We start from the raw sequence: 21,952 nt of genomic DNA, 5'->3' as shown, positions 1-21,952 counted from the left end.
GGAGGTTTTGACTTTATGTCTACTCCGATTTCTGTTTTTATTTTCTTTTTTAATAAACTTGTTGTCTAAAAAAATAAAAAATCGAGTAAAAACTTTTTAACGTTAAGTATAAGTCTTAAGTTTTACCCATAACTAAGTCGTAGTTGGTTTTCCTAGCTGTATCTGAGTTTTTAGTAGTTTTACGACTAGCAATTGATGAACACGTAGCCGTATATGTTATTATGGCTAGGAAACATGATCAAGTTGTAGGTTTCTTTGAAACTGAAAACTAAAAAGGAGCATACGCCCTTAATTTTTAAAATTAAATCAAACTCACTAATCTAATGCTACTACCAATACTTAAATAGTTATACTAGTAAAAATCATTGACACAAATTAACCGAGGACAGTTTAATCATTATCCAAAATAAGATAAGAGTTATTCACTTGACTACCCAATGACCCTATTTCATCATTAGGTGGAGCCCTTCGAGAAAAAAAAAGCTGCCCCTGGAACAACTTCCTTGTTCTATCTACCGACTAATATGCACTCTTTCTGTTTCAAAAAGATAGGCTTGTTTGATTTTGCATAAAATATAAGAAAATCAACCATTTAAATAATTTTTCATGTTTTCCAAAGTTATTATTAGAATATGAGAATCCAACTCAAAACCAATCGGCAATGATTGGAGTGGCCCTAAGTATTATAAACCGCAAGATCTTAAATAACCCAGAAAATATGGGACTAATATAATAATCTCAACACGGCCACTCGCGTGTATCCTCTCGTCGGGTCTACACGTGAACAGTAAATCGGGTGACGCGGAGTAAAGGTGCGGTCAAATGACTCGACACAAATAGCCTGCTCTAATACCATATTAGAATATGGACATCCAACTCAAAACTAATTGGTAATGAGTGCAGTGGCCCTAAGAATTATAAACCGCAGGGTCTTAGATAACCCAGACAATGTGGGACTAACATAATAATCTCAACAATTATCCTTGAACAAAAAATTATCCCCTTGTTATTTTAAAGAGAAAAACATGAAAGAAAAATAACCTGGCTGGAAAGGGGTATACCCAGATTAATTGGGGTATACCTAATAAAAAAAATAGGGTCTTTTGGAAGTAAATCCCAAAACCCCTTAGACACATATTTTCAAGAAAGCCTAAATTACCCTTGTTTAATTAGCACTAATAAACCTTGATTAGCTTAATTAATTTGTTTAGATTAAATAGTTGAAGTAAAATTTAGGAAATTATGTTTTAGTTAGACTGATCTTATGGATTTTGTTGAAAGATTTTTGAGAAAAAAAGAATTTGTTTTTTGAATTTTTAATTTTGTTAATGGAAAAGAAACCACACTAGTCAAACACCACTAAAATAGGATGCACAACTGTATAATGGTTTCATCTTACTCAAAATCACAGAAGAAATTAACACTTTCTGTACTTAAAGTATGAAAAGTCGGCAGGGTCGAAAATTATCAAAGATAACGACTAACATTTTCAGAACTGAAAGTATGAAAAGTCGACAAGGTCGCCAAATAAGGAAGATAACGACCACCAATAGCCGGCATATTGGTAATAAATCATGATGTCGACCAAAAGAGTTTTCACATTCAGAGAAATGTATAATAAATGCTTCATTGTTCGGCAAGGTATTAATTTTTTTAACCTGTCGACTAAACTATAGTCGTCAAGGTGATTTTCCCAACCATGCCGACTAATTGCAAAAATGTACAGAGAAAAACTGTTTTACGGCAGTCATTGGTCGGCAAGGTTCAAAATTTTCAAAACATGACGATCTTAATTATTACAACGCTAGTCGGCAAAGTATAAGGATGAGCCTGTGACGACCCTGTAAAGTGTTAAAGCATCTCCAATGGATCCTCTAATTTTTTCAATGTGGATGTTGTAGGAAGCCATCTTACGAAGAGATTAAGCTAAAATTTCCGTGATTTTAGAAAGTCTGATGAAATCATCTCCAATGGGATAGTTTTTCTTTTGAAAAACTTGTATACACGTATAAACCCTACTTGTTTACCAACCTTTTTTTATATTCGTGAATATTTTGTAACCCAAAATAACTAACTTTTACACTTTTAGAACAAAAAATTAATAAAACGTGGTTGACTTGGATTATTCACATCCTCTACGAGACCTTCTAAAACCAGAGGATCTCATAGAGGATGTCTTATTAACCGTTCTCCATATCATCTCCACATTCTTTCTTTACATCTCCGTTGGAGAGGAATTTTGATTAAAAGTTGAATAAATCCTAGGTGGTCGTATATTTAGGAAGTTAAGATCCTTCCGTTGGATATCCTCTTAGTTTCAGAGATGAAAAGTCGTCACATTACTCAACTTAGGAAGATAACGACTAGTACTAGTTGTCAAGGTCGACGAAGAGATACCCTACCGACCACACAACTGAAATTCAACAATTTTGATTTTTCCGACCTAATATGCCATTCAAACAACAAACTAAAGTACTAGATAAAGTTTGAAAAAAATTAATCGACAATAAAAATAAATCTAATCGAAATTTTTTTGTTTATTTGAATTTGATGAAATATATAGAAGGAGAAAAGAATTGATAATTAGATTGATGAAGAAAGAGAAGGAAAAGAGTAAATAAAATTGACTTTACCAATGGGTTAGATTTAATTAGAATTGACAGGGGCAATTTCGTAACTTTATCCTTTTTGGTCACCCATTAGTCAAGGCTCTAAGTCCATTTAAATTTTGGTATACCCCAATTAATCTGGGTATATCCCAATTTGGTCAGGAAAAATAATCCCCAAACTTATTAAGAGATAGAGATGTGATCCTAATACGGGTAAAATAGTAAATCCAAAATAGTTGACTCTCCATTGAAAGAACCTAGCATTTTTAGGGGCCACTAGAAAGGAATTAGAGGCCACTAATAAATAAAATAGGGTCACTCAAACCTAAATGAAGCCACCCCTTATCTTTCAATTTTCGTAATGGCTAATTTTCCCCTCGCAATCTGTCGATTAACTATAATCGGTAGTAAATGAAGTTAAAGTAACTTCCGAATATATAATAGCCCCAAAAATACAATCCTTCAATTTCCGAATTTTGGTACTACCATAATCGGTAGTAAATTGTGTTAATTGAACTTCCAAATATATAATGGCCCTAAAATGAGATTTTGGCAAAATCCTTCAATTTTTGAATTTTGGTACTACCATAATCGGTAGTAATTATGTTACTTTAACCTTTGAATATCCAAAATCCTTCGATTTCCGAATTTTAGTACTACCATAATCGGTAGTAAATTGTGTTAATTTAACTTTCGAATATATAATGGCCCCAAAATGAGATTTTGCCAAAATCCTTTAGTTTTTGAATTTTGGTAATACCATAATCGGTAGTAAATTGTGTTAATTTAACTTCTGAATATATAATGGCCGTAAAATAAGATTTTGTCAAAATCCTTTAATTTTCGGATTTTGGTACTACCATAATCGGTAGTAAATTGTGTTACTTTAACCTTCGAATATATTCAATTTTCTAATTTTGGTACTACCATAGTCGGTAGTAAATTGTGTAACTTTAACTTCCGAATGTATAGTGGCCCCAAAATGAGATTTTGGCAAAATCCTTTAATTTTTGAACTTTGATACTACCATAATCGGTAGTAAATTGTGTTAATAAGTGATGATCATTACCTACCGATTGTGTTTATGGCCCCAAATTCAAATTTTCAAAACTTAATAAAATATCGAAATTTACTACTTTCACAATCGGTAGTTAATGGTGTTCATTTTTGAATCAAGAATAATCTATAGATAACAATCAATTTACCTATCGATTATGGTTTATGTCCTTAAGAAATGTAGAACATCAACCAAAACCGGTAGGTAAAATAGATTGTTATCTACCGATTATGTTTCTGCTACTGTAAACCCTAGAAAAATTTCGGATCAATTTTTTGATTTCGAGCAATCAATGTCAAAGATAGGCTGATTTCTTTCACCTGACATATTTAAGGGCTACTTTTTTATTCCTATCCACTGAAGAGGGTTAATAGATATGCTAAAAATAGAAATTGTCTATATTATCCTTCACCTTTATACTAAATCTAAATCTATATCTTTTATTTTCATGATCATATCATTCCTCTACTTCTTCTCTTCTCTTCTGCCCATTGAATTCTGTGAAGAAGAATCTATCCATACCTACCTTCTAATAGTCAAATAGGATATACAGATTGTACATTTCGTCTCCTTTGGAGTAATGTCACCGACTTGCTCTTGTCTTCATTCGTGACCTTTTGTATATTTGTCCTTTTTTGTTTGTCTTAAGATGCTAGCTGGTTTCATATATCTTGTCGATGTTAAGTATGATTGAAGTAGGTTTTGCATCTTATTTCTTTCTTTTCTTCCTGAATTGTGGTGAAAGTTACGCTACTTAAGTGGGACTCGAGGTCTCTACTGTTAGTGTATTCCAGAATTTGGATGAAACTTCGACAGTCAGACGCGAGCAGGGTCTGTAATACATTTGATAAGAAAGCTATAGAAGTAATTATTTAGATTTACTTCTCATAACCACATTTTATAAGAAAAAAGTTACCGTACCAATTAATCCTCCGTGGAGTCTCAGAATATTTGTTAAGCTGCGTGTGTACAGTATCTTGGGAGCTGCTAACGCATGCAAATCACACCCACACTATTTAAGGCAGATCCGTATACATTTGATTCCTGAAATTTAAAGATTTCCCTACAAGTAAATTTCTTGAAACAACAGTATACGCAACTAATTCAAGCTAACGCCATCAGTTCCTAAACTAGTAGTATTTTGCTCTCCTGAGTTAGTATGGGTCAGTATGGGTCAGTTAGCCCGGTGTATGTAAAAACTGCACGCTTCTACACTTGGTTCTTGTTTTACTCGAAATATCAGTCCATAATTGGAGATTGGAGCAAATCCGTCAACTGCTTCCCATGTGATATTGTTGTGCACCTCCATTCTTAAATTAATGAAATACAGAGAGACAGGGATAATTAGATATATGCAGATAAAGAATCCGTGTCTGTGTAGAACAGGGCCTTAAAATAGTAGAGATGTAGGCCTTAAAGGTGAATTAGGGGAATCTCAACTTTTTGCAATAATATGCATTTGGGTCCTCTGGTTGAAACAAAATGACAAATACTTCCTTGTTTTGAGCTTCTTGTTAGGAGAGACCACACACCCACCCGCTTGACTAGTTTAGAATTTAGAGAGTGTGTGATAACAAGCCACGCTTCCTCTCTAACCATGCAGGAAAAAACCCACACACAAAAACTTTTACTTGAAATCTAAAACAACTCATAATTTCAGGAACTATTGCATCATCGGGATTTGACAAAACTAGACCAAGACACAGAACTGCAGTCATCATCTCATAGAAGCAATAACTTGTGAAATTAGCTTGATCGCTACACTTTTTTGACCTTTGCATACATTTTGGCAACCACTTGCAAAGACATGATTGAAGTGAACACATTTCAAGACCAAAGTCCACAAGATAACATAAAAATATATGTTATTCAACTCTCTCTTGTCTCTATATGTATCCCCTGCTCTTTATTATCTCCGGAGTGAAGTTGAGACGTTTTTGAAACTGGGTGGTGCAACGAGTGAGCTAGCAGACAACATTGTTCAGCAAAGATAATGGCAGTTGATAACTCTCTGGAAATAGCAAAGAAGGATGATGATGCCTACGACGATGATGGAAGTCTGAAAAGAACCGGTAACTTGGTCGTGCCATTGGTTCAAGTGAAACTAGCCTGTTTTAGTTTATATGATTTCGTCTGATTAAAATGCTTTCAGCCTGATTTTTTTGGCCTTTGGGCAACAAAATCTCTCTAATTATCAGGAACAATATGGACGTGCAACGCTCATATAATAACTGGTGTTATTGGATCCGGGGTTCTTTCTCTCGCATGGAGTACTGCGCAATTGGGATGGATTGCAGGGCCTATTTCCTTACTTTGTTTCGCCATGGTCACATATGTTTCTGCTGCTCTTCTATCAGATTGTTATAGGTCTCCTGATCCAGTCACTGGAACACGAAACCATACTTACATGGATGCAGTTAAAGTCAATCTAGGTACTCCATTAATTTGCTAAACAAACAATCCATACACACTTCTTAACGTTCGGGATCTGAGATCACTTGGAGTTGTTTCTGTTTCTCTTTTAGTGTAGTGTGTCGGCTTTTTATAGCTTGTGATTTTCTGGTTCATTGGTATAAGTTCAGGTCGAAAGCAGACTTGGTTGTGTGGTTTTCTTCAATACCTGAGCATGTATGGAACTGGTATTGCTTACGTAATCACTACATCGATCAGTATGAGGTAAACTTGAGAATATTTGCCGGAGTGTGTTTTCTATGAGCAATAGTTAAATCTCAGTGTGATACGGTAGTAAACTCAAACAAGGTTAAGTTGTTTCTTAACAAGATGTGGTGATGTTATCTGAAATTTATGTCTTTATGGATGTTCTTCATTTCTGTATGTTGATGAATGCAGAGCAATTTATAGATCGAATTGTTATCACTACAAAGGCCATGAAGCTCCATGTGATCATGGAGATGCATTTTATATGCTTCTCTTCGGAGCCAGTCAGATTGTGTTTTCTCAGATACCCAATTTCCATGACATGGAATGGCTCTCCATAGTCGCAGCAATCATGTCATTCTCATATTCCTCAATTGGATTTGCTCTTGGCTTCGCCAAAGTAATTGGTACGTATTCGTATCATTTCTTCTTGTTTGTTCTCTGTATATCAGTAATAAGTGAGCATGTCTTTGTCTAAGTTTCAACATGGGGCCTTCAAATTTTGCAGAAAATGGAACTATTCAAGGAAGCTATGGGGGAATTCCCCAAGCTACAGTAGCTAAGAAAGTATGGAAGGTCTGTCAAGCACTTGGAGACATTGCTTTTGCCTATCCATACTCCACAATTCTCCTTGAAATACAGGTGATTTTTTTATTTCATATAGTGGAAGCATTTCTACCTTTTATCAATCAAAGAAGCTAAATATGAACAAAAACCTTGTAAAAACTGAAGGATACTCTGAGGTCACCGCCGGCAGAAAACAAAACTATGAAGAAAGCATCTAGGTCAGCAGTCTTCATCACCACCTTCTTCTATCTCTGCTGTGGATGCTTTGGATACGCAGCTTTTGGGAACCAAACTCCAGGGAACCTTTTGACTGGGTTTGGGTTCTATGAGCCATTCTGGCTTATCGACTTTGCTAATGTTTGCATCATTGTTCATTTAGTGGGAGGATACCAGGTATTACTGTAAAATGTGCTTGGTTTTCACAACAGTGAGTTCTCATGACTTCAAATTGTTGCAAATGGGTCGATTGATGTGAGTATTATTTGTTCTATAGGTGTACAGTCAGCCCGTCTTTGCATTCATGGAAGGATGGCTAGCGGAGAAGTATCCCAACAGTGGCTTTATCAACAAATCCTACAATCTCAAACTCCCTTTGCTTCCAAGTCTCAATCTGAGTCCTCTAAGGCTATGCACTCGAACTTTTTATGTTGCTACAACTACAGGAATTGCAATGACCTTTCCATACTTCAACCAAGTTCTGGGAGTGCTGGGTTCTTTGACCTTTTGGCCCTTGACTATATATTTCCCGGTGCAGATGTACTTTGTGCAGCTGAAGATCGAGGCATGGACACGAAAATGGGTTATTCTTCAAACATTCAGCATTGTTTGTTTAATCATCAGTACAATTGCGTTAATTGGATCACTGGAAGGTATCGTAAGTGCCAAACTAGAGTAGGTTCTTTGATTATCTTCATTTCCAGTGAAAGAGGATGAAATATTGTATGGTGTTTCCTATAATCAACTAGGAAAGATAGAATTAATGTAATTGCGAAGTTCTTGTATGTGCATAAGGGCAGTTTATCATGAATTTTATTTCCACTTTCCACATTTTTTTCTTTCTTTTTCACTATCAACACAGCAATTGTAATTTTAAACAATCCTATGTAATATCATCAATAGTAACTGTTGCAATCAACCTTTATTTTATTCATTGGTAGATGAAGAACACTAGTGTTTTGCAATTCTTGACAACAAAACAGTCACATGTAAATTGAAACAATTGAATTTTGTGTATGTTTTTTTTTTACAAAAAGAATATGAGCGAGCGCAAAAGTAGTTAACTGCTTTTATACATAGAAGAATGTTGATGGATCAGATGTATTTTTTGTGTCTCTGCAAAGGATCGATCGAGCTTCAACTACTGAACGAGGGGGCTCAATGTCTTTATCTTCCAATGCATTTCCTTGTAATCTTTGCATTTGGGAAGCAAAGGTATCGTCTAGAATCTACAAAACATACCTTTAAACTTTAAACAGATCCAAGAGCAAATTTTAGAACAAAATTACTGATATTGGAAGTACTTACCCCAAGAGCATAATATGAGCCGTTGTACCAGATTCTATTTTCTTTCCTGCTTTCCAGAAACTTCAACACATTCTAAAAAGCAAAACAAAAACAAAAATAAGCAGCTTAAGTTGTAGCTGGTTTCTCAGAAGAAGGAAATATGCAAGGCTTCAAGGAACATATAACGTATATGAATTTAGACTTGGTTCTTACCTGACCCATTCTATCCCAGCATCCACGGCATATGGCAACAAAAATTCTGCTTGAAAACACCTCATGCAAGTTTGATATAGAGTCCATCACTTGTGAACATAGGTTTTGCATCCTCTCCCGAACCTCAGCTTCTCCATCTGACTCCTTAGTTTCCTCCAAGATTCTTTTCAGATGTGTACTTCGACTACCCTGCATCTGAGCCAATCAACTGGATTAAGACATGATTACTCGACTTTTATTAAGAAATTGCCTTTAATTTTAAGAAGTTATGGAAAAGCTTGTCAGCGAGATAACATTGAAAGAGTAGCATTATGGTATTCCCAAATATGACTTTAGGCATGTATCTCCCGAAAATATTGAAAGTTCGGAGATGCAAAGCAATAAAGAGCAGATTAAAACCCTGGTAATACTAACATTTGTGATGAGTTTCTCTACAGTCGCTTGCATGTAAGTTTTGTACTTTGTCCTCAGCAGGACAGTAATGCCATTCATCTGCTCGCCGAAAACTGCCTTTCTTTCTTCTATCACAGGTAGATAGGATCCCCAAGGTTTTAAAATATCCTCAACTCGACAATGCAGTACATCAAGAATTCTTTTGATGGTATTCAAGAATGTTCCTAGCTGTAATATATTGAGTAACGCCACAAGAGATTGAATTAGACGTTAAAACATGCTTTTCGTATCAAATAAATAAGGATACTGTTTTGCAAGCAAGCCCATAAAGACTCACTTGATTAGGAACATAATATAGCGTTGTGGATTGTCTTCTTGTAAGTTTCTGCATATGCAGGCCGAGCTTCTTTGGGATGGTATCTTTCAAAGGAGTAAGGATATCAACGTATTGTTTTTCTAATGCTTTTATGACTGCTCGCTCTACATTCGCAATAGCCTGCAAAGGGAGCAACATTATAGCATTAGCACTGTAAAGGGTATCAATTAGTGATGTTGGAATAAATATATGTTCAAAATCCTTACGTTTTCCAGAATTAAAGAGTATTGAGGCCATCGGTTGACCACGACTTCATACTCATTTAGAGCATCTTTTATTTTCTCGTACATGTCCTCGGCAAAAGGAGAAGTTGAGTGGTTAGTAGTTACTCCAGACCATGGCACCTGCAAAGAAAATATATTTTGGATAAGACAGTTGTCGTCGGGTATATATGAGAGAGAGAGAGAGAGAGAGAGAGAGAGAGAGACCACCTTCTCCATTTTACACAGATCAAGCAAGTAAAGTTGCTTATCTTCTATCCAGACCATTATGTAGTCGTGAAACAAGTTCCTTGAATCAATACCACCATTCACTTGTCTGAAACAAATGACAGAATACTTAAATCATTAGCTAAATTCAGCTTAACAAATTTGGTAGCACTTCCAGTTCTGGAAGCTGAGAATTGTTTCTTATATATGTATTATTCTTATTTGAGTTTAAACTTCAATCTTAATCTTAAATTTGAAGTAACCTGATATTCCATGAATCAAGATCCCTTTCAAAATCAGCAGTTGATATAAGAAGATCCGTTACATGTGGCAAGGGGCTAGATGGAGGCCAAGCAGCAAGAAAACCTCTGAGTCTTTTACACAGCTCGGTGCTGTAAACTGAAGCTGCTATGTTTGAAAGGTCTATTGAACTGCAAGAAGCACATATATGTTAGTATAGAGTAGCATAATAAGCTGAAGCCCATTATCCATAGCTCTTTTATTTACTATCAAATATTGACTCATCAGTTTTGACATCCCTGGATTCCCTCCCAAGCTAAATGGTAGTTGGATCACACTAAATTGTAGGAAGGTTTAGAGGAAAGATTTTTGGTGATTTTGATGCAGTAAAATAAGCAAAATTTGGTGAACCTCAATGAAACTTCAAGGGTAGACTATGAGAATGAGACGAGAAGTGTACAGCTTGAACCTGAGTTTATAGGATGGAATTTGTTCATGATAATAAGCAGGCATTACCTCGGAAGTATGTGCTGATTGTGAATTTTGATGTCTGCCTGAATCTCCTTGCTTATATTTATGCACAAATTCTTCATCTTTAGATAAACAGTTGGCATTGCCATGGGATCCATAAGCAAACCATCAACATTGCTGGACATAAACTCATCTGTCTCTACCATGTGCCTTCTACACCTTTTTGTTGCTGCTGTCTGCAAACACGTATAAATAAATGTTGGACAACAATTTCATCCCACTCGTTCTTTCTATATATGTTACACCAGTAGTTAAGGTGACCTGCCTGCAAATAATTTCTCAATATTGTTTGTGCTTCTTGAGAAAGTATATCATGAATGAGAGTGTATAGTTGCACCGCAGGAGCTAAAGATGGTGCTGCAGACTCAGGTATTGGACCAAACAAGTCCGTTATACCTGTTGGAGCAAGCTCGTCTAGTGATTTATAATTTTCAAAAACATTTGCCAACAGCTTCTGAACTTGAGTTTCACAGTCCAATAATATGCTTTTCTGCAAAAAGAACAAGGTGAAAGTTAACAAAACTGCTATTCCATGCATGCTTCCGATATTATCTTCCAGTTATCTGGTTAAAGTTTGCATATGGGTCAAATGTTATTGTGACTGAACAAAAAGATTAGATTATATGTCACTGTATATCTTACCTCTTGTCTGGTTAGACTTCTCTCACTCCTAGCCTTCATAACAGGCACAAGTAACTCATACACAAGCTCCAGGCAATCCTTTGTTGGCGTAGCAACATCCATTATGTATGAAAGATATCTGAACACAGACCCAAAGAAGATGAGATAATTTAGGGGGTTGTTCAAAAGATTGGCAATGAAAGTACTCTATTTAGTGGTTGACTTGTCACACAATAAAGCAAAATTGGTTATTCAAGAAAAAATCAAGAACGGAAATAAACAAAGAGAAATCACCTCAGTTTCGTGTATGAATCTGAAACTCCATAGTAGTCAGAAAATTCAGTCAACAACCACTGCCATGCTCCATCTAACCTCAGTTTCCTATGATGGAAATGTTGTGCGCGCATAGCCGATTCCAACAATAAATCATACGCAAGGGTTTCCACAACAGGACCACTCTGTAATATGATATGGGGAATAACTTATATAGTCTTAGCATAGAAGGTAATAGATAAACATTTTTTTGTTTAATAACTTTGTAGATTGATCTAACCTTCATAGGGTTCGTCTCATCGCAAGTAATTGTACTGCCTATGGAGAGTTGAACCTTCCCAACGCATTCATGACCATCATGGTAAATTGGCCACCATCGAACTCTATCACTCTGATTATATTATAACAGAATCATCATAAATGAATCATCATAAATGAATCATCAAAATAATCTTGTTAGACTAAATATTTGAAAGTCAAGGAGGAATTCATACAGGAATATCATTTAAAGATGACAACGGAATTGTTGCTCTCCCCTGGGTGACTTTATTCAAATCTTGTACCTCCAGCAAAAGTGCATCCCCTTGGTTCTCCAGAAAACTGGAAAATGAGTGTACCTCAGGTTAGACACCTCTCATAAACTTGACGTATTTAAAGAAGACACGGTTCTAGTCTTCTAGTTGCGGTAAATGGTCCAATACAACCATGCAAAACACTACTCTTCGATACTCCTCATCAATCTCTTAGTTGTGACGCCAGATTTATTGTTCGAGATCAGATTAGTCCTGCTGCCTTGGTGTTAGGAAACGAAATCAGAAGGAGGGTACAAACTTACAAGACATGATGGACGCCAGTTCCTGCCATCAAGCAAACTGAGGAATTCGGTTCAGCGTCCGTTTCATCAGTTGAACTTTTCAGTTGAAATAAACATGAAAATGATTCTGCAAAAAAGACCACATTGTTGACTGATTAAAAGCTGTATTTTAAGACAATCCTTATGAAAGCCCTGCAGCCAAATATTATTTGGTTCAAGAAATGAGGTATCCTGCATGAGAAAAGTAATTGCCTCATCATAACCAGTCGAGCTTCTTTGTTGAGATACCCCAAAATTTAAGACCAAATTTTTTCTGAAGAAGGTTCAGCAAGTCTCCCAGGGTGAACTATTATTGTTTCCCCTAGAGGTTTGCTACGTATTCAATATTCATTTATGGATTGCATTACAAACAAAATTTCGACGCAAACCTTCTGATGGTACTGAGAATGGAGCCAGCTTCAGTGAATTAATGCGAGTTTTCACCATAGAAGAGACCTGTCTAACATATTCTGCTCCAGCTTGCATATAAACTGCACTACGCTGTGAGTATGTGATCTTCAATTTTTTCCTTGGGACAATGCGCACTTTCTTCACTGCAGTATATTTGACAAACCGACCAGCTGTTATTAGTAAACCTTATATGTAATAACCTCATACTTTGATAATATTATTGCTCAAAGTATTTTAGTCGTTTAAGATATTTGCATGTACCTTCCACACTAATTTTACCAACTACCCTCTTTGGTTTTGAGGTGCATTTTTCTTCCGCGGTGTCAGCTGCTTTTCCTTCTCTGCGGTATATGTCTCGTGGTTGTAATAAAAATTTGTATAACCTATTAAGTCAAAGAAACATGTGGAAGATCACAATTAGGACCAATTCTTAAAAGGATCTACATAATATGTCAAGCCTCGTACGTAAAGGAAAACGCTACAGAGAGAGAGAGAGAGAGAGAGAGAGAGAGAGAGAGAGAGAGAGAGAGTTAGCATACCCAAAGGCGCTTCTAAGAAGAAGACATTCATCGCGTAGAAACTCGGGTGCCTCTGTGCAGCCTCTTGCCCAAGCATTAAGACATAATCGAACACATGCATCATAAGCTACCATGGTTTGCCAAGCATTTTGACTACTGCAAGAATGTTTATCAAAACATACTTTATCCTTGACATTCAAAATTTAAACAGCAAATACTACAATACGTAAACTAAGAAAATAGCCAAGCCATTTAAGTAATTTCAAGGATCAAAAAACTCCATTAAGCACACCTGGTACTGTAACAAGATGTTTGATCCAGTGAGCTGGTTTTGCAATGGCTAAGTTGCGGTTCCACTTCTGCAGAGGTGATGCTGCATTCACCACACAAAGTTGTATAAATTAGGGAAGCAAGAAACAAATTACTTATTCCCATGGCAGTAAGAGTAGTAATTTCCGTACTGTTCATTCAATGTCATTGACTCTGGCTTCGACTCTGCAAAAACTTGTTCATTTCCAGTGCATTTGTCATTTGAAACATGCATCTCAGAGCCATTTCGTTCTACTTCCATCACAACATCGCAATCGGAATCGACCCAATGGTCATCCTCTGCTTCAAACTTATTATGCTCTTCTCCTATTTCAAAAATAGGTGGTGCACTTGGAGTTCCCAAATCTGCTACACTTCTCGGTGTTGCTTCATTTCGAGGACGACTCTGCAATTGACAGGAAAAAAAACTATACATCAGAAATCTAATCATTCCCTAGAGTAAACTTGCTTTCTAAAACTCAGTTACTATACATTTGGAGTGTAGATGTTGACTTGTTCTTGAGCTTGCTCCCTACAATCTGATGCTGATTTACTCTGGCTACTTCCCTTAATATTAAATTCACCATCTCTAAACCTTGATATATTTCCAGGAACATTTATCCGAAGATTCTCTCTCGACCCTCTATTCATCGAAGATCCATATCCTCCATCTGGTACATAAGTCGTAGACTCAAGTCCAAGATTCTTAAATGACTTTACACCAAACAATTCCCGCTCATAGCGTCGCAATGCACTTGACCTATCAGATAAATCAGTATCACTAGAACCAAATCCTTCCTCTTCATATACATCAGAGTAATTATCATCCATATCATATGAAACTGAAGCCGCCGAGCTCTCTTCATCATCATCTAGAGATAAACCTGCTGTGCTACGAGTGCTTAGTAATCCAGAGTAGAATTTCAGCGGTGGTAAATTATGTGGAGACGAAATAGTCTTAATATTGCAAAGCGAAGGAGATCTAGGAATAGAATCAAGACTCAATTTCTCTGCTAATGGAGATCTAATTTTCTGCTCCGTATCTGTGCCCTAAAAATCAAATGTAACCCTCAGTAACAAAAATTGTAAAATTAAAAGATCCAGAACCCAGTAGATTTGAAGATAATCAAAAGAACAAGCTCTAAATAGGTGAATTCAAAGATTTAAAAGTGAAGATTAGGTTAATACCTGTTTGATCCATTTAATAGCAGTTTCATCCAAACCATCTGTAAACATTTTTATAGGAATTTCTTCGTTTCAATGATTTGGGAGAAGAACGCTAAGTTTTGGGGGTTTATGATTCTAAGCTGAATTTTGTTGTTGCAGGAGTAAGAGGGAGAGGAGAGAGATGGGGGGGGAATTAGAGGAGCGTTTATGAGTGTTGTTATCAAATACTAACGGCTAGTTTTGAACATTCGACATTTTCTACTTTTTTATTTTTATTTGAATTTCAATGTCGACTGTCTGTCACTTGAGCGATGGAGTGGAGAGAATAATTCTCCGCTGGTCATTTTAAGGCAGACAAACATGTGCACTACACCTATATCATAGGGTACTTCATTTGCCAGGTCTTTTTTTTTTCTAACTTTGACAATTGCTCCGCCCTCTCGGCCCGATATAGAGGAGTCTTCTTGATCATGGCCGAGATCTCCACCAGAGATTCGGTTTCGGTCCAAAACCTAAATGGGTTTTTCAATTTCACTAATGTATACACCAAAAATACCTTGACACGTGGACGATTATTATGAGCTGAAGCTGGACACAAGCCTACAGCGACACACACTGGATCAACTCTAAGAGTGCTTAGAAACTAAATTAATGGCACTTTAGTAATAAACAAGTTTCTCTTCCCTATAAAACAGGAGGGAGAAGAGGGAGAAAAGGGAGGGGTAGGTGGACTGATTTGAAGAAGAGATGAAGGTTGAAGAACCTTCGTTCCTCCTCTTAAATCATGGAACACCTTCCTTCCTTCTCTTTCTCAGTAATAGAACTCATCATACTTTGTAACACCCACAAATAATAAAACCCATCTTTCATTTTCCCATGGATGTAGACACATCGTTGTCGAACCACGTTAATTCGTTTGTGTTATTACCTCTTTACTTCTCCGCATCTTATATTTTTCTCTTGATTTATAGTTTCATCTGATGTTATCTATTGCTTTGCATTTTTAATCAATTGGATGTGAACCCAAACAAAAAGGTGTTCACAATTTGGCGCTAGAAAAATGTAGTCGAACCTGTGTGAGATCTATCACCATTCAAGTTTTTATTTCTAAAACTGGTTTTCATTTTTAGAAAATTTTCAATTTACTGTTCTTAAAGATGACTCAATGGTGGCTTTGCTTTTCGGAATCGGTACCCACTTCTATTAAGTTTCAATTTACTATTCTTGAAAATGAAGCTTTCTGAAATTGATTTTACATATTTTGATGAAACGCCAAATTTTCATGAGTCTTTAAAAGACCCAGGAGAGGTCTTCACCTCCTCAGCATTTTTATCCAAAAAGGGCTTTTAGCCGAGGTTTATTCAGATGCAATGTTATACATACTCTTCCGATTTGTTTTCTAATAATAAACTAGCTTCGTATTCTACCCGATTGGAAAAATGGTTCAATGAACTGCCATGTCCAGATTTGATTATTACCTAATCTTGGGATTTGTTCTGCTGGTGATGTTAGCCTCTAACACAGTATATTTTGACCTTAACGTTTTCTTTCTCTCAAGCGAGTCAAGCCCCCGTTGTTTTCATTTTTTGGTTGGAGCATAGCCACTCTTTTTGATTTTTAACCCGATGTCTTACTATCGGTAGCTTAATTTGTTTCCCACAGTTCATGCCTTGAACTGAGATTGCAAAAACAACTCAACGAATCACCGTTCATAGGTCCGGGATGTTTTCCAATAAATGAATTTCTTACCTTGCATATGCATTGTTCGAGAAAATAACTCAATGGACTGTGGTAATAGATATTATTCTAAGCTAGGAAACCCAAAGTCCGATGGTTATGTTGTTGTTCATCCCAGCATCGTATTTGTGAATCATTGTATTCTTTGTTGTTTGATTATAGACCACAAAAAGTGTTGAATAATGACAGACGTCAGTTTACTAGCCATACTGCTTATCTATTCTACTTTATGACCTTATCTTCTCTGTTTTATGTCTTTCTTTTGTCAGAAAATACTACCTTATCCTAATGCTAGTTTGCACCAGCATCACAAGGATGGAGTTCAGAAGAAGCTTGGATCCAAGGACCAATGACAAATGCATAAAGCAACGTAGCAGGGGAAATGATGAAGCCAAAAGGTCACTCTACCTTCTTGGATCTTCATCACTTGCATGAGTAGTCATCCACTGATGATAAAAGCTTCAAAATACGAAACTAATCACGAAGCTTCAAAACACGAAGCTGGTGACAAAAGCTTCAAAATACGAAGCTAATCACGAAGCTTCAAAACACGAAGCTGGTGACAAAAGCTTCAAAATACGAAGCAAATGATGAAGTTTTAAATCACGAAGCTGATAAAAAAAATCTTCAAAATACGAAGCTAATGACGTATTTTCACATGGTATAACTCAAGTGTGACGTCGACGATGGCATGAAGATGTCATCGTCGTTCTTTTGACGTGTATTTTAACATGATACATCCTTGATGTATATCATAAATCAGGCTAACGATGAGACAAAGCTTTACAACGATGATTCAAAATCCGGTGGGGGTGCCCCAAAGAGGATGATTGTTGCTAGCCAAAGAGGCTAGCTAAAGATGATCGTTAGCACATGTCTTTGTATCTTCGCCTACGCACCAATCTCTACTGCCATGTGAAGCTGTATGATGATAGAGGCATATCTTCATGAATAAGAGATCTAGATATGAAGATATCTCTTTCAGATCATGAGTTCATGAAGATATTCCTTACCAATGAGAAAAATATATCTCTCTCACTGATATTCATTCCTATGATAGCTCTAGCCTAGTCCAAGGTTTCTAAAAGAGCCAGCTGACCTATAGTCGACGATGAGCCGAAGCCTTGCTACGATACCAAAAATTCGAAGAGTTCAAGCTGAAGCTCAAAGCAACAGAGTTATACGAAAGTTCCAAGTATCAATTTTTACGATGGCACAGGGTATTAATACTTTGAGATTGCATCTCTTCAATGATCTCTGTGTTTTCAACTTCTTATACTCTGGTCCAACGATGACACGAAGATGACACATGGTTCTTATGCTTTGGTCCAACGATCTTTGTGTTTTCAACTTTGTGCTTTAATTTCAAATTAATACGACGAATGAAAGCACGGTTTAATTGCAAGAAGGAAAGCACGAAGCTTCCCAAAGAAGTACTGGAAATATAGTTCAGTAATGCCGAAAAAGACGACGTCTGACTCAACATATTACCTAATCAATACTTCTTATTACGTCAGGCCTCTTACCGAAGAATGCTGCGGGAATTCTCACCGGAGGCTATATTTCCAGGCACAAATGAGCCAAAGTCCGATGCTGGTAGTGCTTGCCAAAGCACTAAGCTGGTGCTTGCTGGAGCAATCCAGTCCCACTCCGGTGATATGTACCTGCGATCTCAACAATGATGCAGCTCCTATCCTATCACGATGATATGTACACACCCAACTAGCTAAAAGAATAACGGGGCACGATTAAAGAGGAGTTGAAGTTTTAACTCAAAAATCTTCCAAAGAGGATCCCGCAGGTCAAGCTTTCTCCCATTCTTGTGTGGATAAATGGCATGGCTGGATTGAATACTGCCAAAGCAACGGAAGACGCCACGCCAGTGCTTCAATTCTAGCTTTGGTTCTACGTCCGACAATGTCCAACAATTCTGATGTACCAACATGCCAAGACGATAATGGTAAAGATTCCAAGTCGATGCCTAGTCTGACGTCGACGACGGCATGAAGATGCCAAGTCGATGCCTAGTCTAATGTCGACGATGGCATGAAGATGCCAAGTCTGATGTCGACGACGATGGGTTAACCTACTTTCTACACGAGGAGTTAATTACGAAGCATACTTCAATAAGGTCTGTGACTGCCACGATCGTAATGAACGAGGTTGTTGCAGTCTACTTCAGTCCCAAGTCCTAAGCTTAGATAGGACGATCAACAAATGAAGCAGATAATAACTCTATTCCGGTGTGCAAAGTGATGCTGATGCCTAAGAAGTACAAAATTCACCCAAGTACAAGTCCAGTGACGACGATGCAAGGTCTATCAGTGTACAACTCAAGCCCGATGACTCTTCTTCCACCCCGATGATACAGAGCACCAGCCGAAGTCCGATGCTGGTAATGCTTGCCAAAACCCGAAGCCGACCGCAGATGCACCAAAGAACTCCAGCAACGATGAACCAGAGTCCGAAGATAAGGACGAAAATGACTCCAACGATGGTGGTTCAACGTACCAAGACGATGATGATGCAGGCTTCCACCATTCAGGTTCCAACAACGAAGGCTATGCTATTCATCGAAGACTCAGTTGACGAAGGTTCCACCAACGCGGGCTCTGCTGACGAGGAACCAACAACAAAGGTTCTTCAACGGTGACATGCACACGCTATTCTTCGACCATACTTCATGAAGAAACGAAGATGCTCCACACCAAAGAACAAAGTGAACCCGCACACTACGACAACCCTGATGAAAAGGAAGATTCTAGCCTTCCCACAACAATCTGAAGTCTCTCCACGATGATTCATAGCCCAAAAATGATGAGCACATGCAGCTCAACTCAAGTTCAAGAAAGCTGCTGCACAACAATCCGAAGATACAAAACCCCTTGATTAATCCAAAGATGGTTTCATGTCACTGGTGTAACATGAATGATGCAACTCCAAATATCCATTCCAACAACCATACAGCTCCAATGATTGCTACTCGTTATCATTGCTCACCTGGTGCTCATACTATAGGCACGATGCTACAAGGTTGTTGTGATGACCAATTGATCGACGAAATCCATCATTGTAGTCTCTGCTACTACAATGATGTGCTTGCCGCAAAGAATTCGTTGAAGCAATCCTGAAGCTATTGGATGTTACCATTGTTGCTGCAAAGATATTGCGTCCCCAAACGAAGTCCCTCCGCGGATACAAGAATGGGGCAATGTCGTGAAAGCGTGTCCATGCAAGCTGAGAAAAACGAGGCACAGTTGCTGAGATTTCTTTGCTATGGCAAACATGTCGCTGCCGATGTTATGTGGTAAAGAGGGAAGGATGAAGAGCCTTCGTTCTCCATCTAACTTTTATTCTTTGGAAAATTGTACAACGTACGATATAGAAAATGCGAAGACAGTTTTCCCTCTAACTTCAACTGACGCCACAGTCTGAAGAAAAGGGGAAAATTGTATGTGTATTCTTTTGGCGAATAAATTGTATGACAACGAAGTAGTTACTACGATGTTCTTTTGGTATACTTCTATTCTTTGGCGAATTTTCCAAGGATATATCAGTAACCCGAAGGACAAATCCAATGAAGGTGATGCAATGTTTTGATACGATGCAACACCAGACAAAGATCCAAAGTCCGATAACAGCCAGAGTCTTCCATGATGTCCAGAGTCCAGGGATGAAAAGTTACAGGTGACGATGGTGCAGAGCTTGATTCAAAGCCCAGTTGATCCGGAGATGCAGTCCATCACTCCACATACTTCTTACATGTTTTTCAACACAATTCACACCGAAGACAATGATGAAGCATGGTACGTCCGCCGCCCAGCTCAACTACGAAGATTCAAGCAACCCGAAGATCTAAGCTCCGCAGTCCAAGTGAGGGGATTACGACAAGTTTTTCCCGTTCATCTCTTTGCAGGTATACGATCAACAACCAAGTATCTTCGGAGGGGCAGCGAAGATAAAAATATGTTCCTCCAACCCTACGATAAAAGATTCACAAAACCACTGTCCAGTTTAAACAAAAGATCAAGCAACAGTCTTTTACAAAGACTCCAAGTTTAAAATTGGCAGTATCAGAAGTACACTATCAAGATTCTTTTATAAAGACTCAAAGCTCTGCCATGTCACGAAGGGGCATGGCCGACGAAGAAGCTCTGCCATGTCACGAGGATGCATGGCGGAAGACCATGCAAAGCGATGTCACGAAGGGGCATGGCCGACGTTGATGCCAAGCCATGAAAAATATCGCTGCTTGGTCTAAGCCGTAATAGACTTATCTTCGACAGATAACCTGTTGAGGAAAGGACCACTCTACGGCTCACATTATTGACATAGTCAAGTAATCCGAAGCTCAGAGCTCACCTTCAGCCAACGTGCAAATTACGATGCCAACGATCAAATTACCCAGAGTTTGATTCCGCTGGATCGAAGTACAACACGAAGGTGCAAAGCACAGTGGAGAAGGTACAAAGTAAATAAAAACTCAAAGCTGAAGTACCAAAGTTGATGTCCAGTTCAAGATTAAAGATGAGACAAGAACAAAATGGACGAGTCCCAGGGAAGCATAGCTCAAGATATTGTAGAGTCCGGTGAGGATGATCTCCAAAGACCGATGAGACAAAGTCTTGCATGGACGATGATCCCCGAAAACGACGATGTCAAACCCGAAGATAAAGCTTTTCACTTTCGTTTCTCCACTCCAATGATGTAACTCCCGTTTGTGCTAGGATGCCAAAGTTCGGTTGTGAAGTAGTTTGAAGCTCTCACCACCATGAATGCAAAGCACTTGCAGTAGCTCAAGTTCAAGTAATGACTGCTCCCAACAACATAGCCAAGGTCATAGTTTCTACAATGATATGTGGCTACAGTGTAGCACCATTCGTCGATGCTAAAGTATCAGAGAGGCTATGTCGCAGAGACACACGATCAGTGGGGCAACAAAGTTCGAAGAATCAAACGACAAGATTCATTACCTTCCCTAAGCAACAATGATGATGGATTACCTCCAGACACAACCAATGTCTCGGAAGTCAATTAGAAGATATGAGAAGACGAAACAGTTCATTTCAAAGGCCATACCAGTAGCAGAAGCAGCAGCCACGCCATGCGGCAAACCTCATTCAATGTATCAGCAAAGATTTTGCAAGAGCAAATACTTTTGCTTCCACAAGCTTCAACAATCAACTTCTGAAACCAAAAGGGAGCATACATACATCACACCTAACTACAGAGTTTGAAAATACGGAATACTCCTTACATTCCTTACATTTTATTTATACTGGCATACATTATCACGCACACAACACACATTTTGCGTACTTGGTACATGTCTTACATTTTTGTAAACTACATTTTTACAAATCTCAAAACACCACCGGTCTCATATCTTCATACTGGGTAAAGCGTTCACACGCAATCTCTCCGGACTCCCCCATAAGCGTCTATGAGTGTACGACCAGGGATAAGGCTTCCATAAGAAAGAGATTCC

At 37.8% G+C, this 21,952-nt stretch overlaps 2 protein-coding genes across 3 annotated transcripts; one reads left to right on the top strand and one right to left on the bottom strand.

Annotated features, from left to right (window-relative positions):
- The first annotated feature begins 5,301 nt into the window (after positions 1–5,301).
- On the top strand, positions 5,302–8,047 carry LOC113288253 (probable amino acid permease 7). Its single transcript, XM_026537228.1, has 7 exons — positions 5,302–5,738; positions 5,865–6,098; positions 6,249–6,342; positions 6,517–6,731; positions 6,833–6,966; positions 7,057–7,284; positions 7,385–8,047. The coding sequence occupies exons 1-7, from the start codon at positions 5,660–5,662 to the stop codon at positions 7,784–7,786; spliced, it is 1,386 nt and encodes a 461-aa protein (XP_026393013.1). The 5' UTR covers positions 5,302–5,659; the 3' UTR covers positions 7,787–8,047.
- Positions 8,017–14,919, bottom strand: LOC113288252. 2 transcript variants are annotated; one of them, XM_026537226.1, is made up of 22 exons: positions 14,749–14,919; positions 14,053–14,610; positions 13,713–13,966; positions 13,544–13,624; positions 13,273–13,407; positions 12,995–13,116; positions 12,712–12,876; positions 12,305–12,410; positions 11,964–12,069; positions 11,750–11,860; positions 11,491–11,654; positions 11,218–11,335; positions 10,841–11,065; positions 10,561–10,751; positions 10,068–10,235; positions 9,808–9,913; positions 9,583–9,720; positions 9,338–9,496; positions 9,022–9,228; positions 8,608–8,802; positions 8,416–8,487; positions 8,017–8,336 (listed from the first exon to the last, which is right to left on the bottom strand). In XM_026537226.1, exons 1-22 carry the CDS (start codon positions 14,794–14,796, stop codon positions 8,178–8,180), a joined length of 3,588 nt encoding a protein of 1,195 aa, XP_026393011.1. In that variant the 5' UTR covers positions 14,797–14,919; the 3' UTR covers positions 8,017–8,177. The 2 variants fall into 2 exon arrangements, with proteins under 2 accessions (XP_026393011.1, XP_026393012.1); XM_026537227.1 differs by having other exon boundaries at positions 8,608–8,796.
- Positions 14,920–21,952: the final 7,033 nt, after the last annotated feature.

Source organism: Papaver somniferum, chromosome 6 (assembly GCF_003573695.1).
Source record: "Papaver somniferum cultivar HN1 chromosome 6, ASM357369v1, whole genome shotgun sequence".
Lineage (NCBI taxonomy): Eukaryota > Viridiplantae > Streptophyta > Magnoliopsida > Ranunculales > Papaveraceae > Papaver > Papaver somniferum.
This window is presented reverse-complemented; position numbering and strand designations above follow the sequence as displayed.

Coding starts and splice junctions, on each gene's coding strand:
- LOC113288253 (XM_026537228.1), top strand. CDS start 5,660: ATGGCAGTTGATAACTCTCTGGAAATAGCAAAGAAGGATGATGATGCC. Junction 6,099..6,248: donor TGCAGTTAAAGTCAATCTAG/GTACTCCATTAA, acceptor GTATAAGTTCAG/GTCGAAAGCAGACTTGGTTG. Junction 6,343..6,516: donor ACTACATCGATCAGTATGAG/GTAAACTTGAGA, acceptor TGATGAATGCAG/AGCAATTTATAGATCGAATT.
- LOC113288252 (XM_026537226.1), bottom strand. CDS start 14,796: ATGTTTACAGATGGTTTGGATGAAACTGCTATTAAATGGATCAAACAG. Junction 11,066..11,217: donor GAAGTCTAACCAGACAAGAG/GTAAGATATACA, acceptor TTCTTTTTGCAG/AAAAGCATATTATTGGACTG. Junction 9,914..10,067: donor CTTGATTCATGGAATATCAG/GTTACTTCAAAT, acceptor CATTTGTTTCAG/ACAAGTGAATGGTGGTATTG.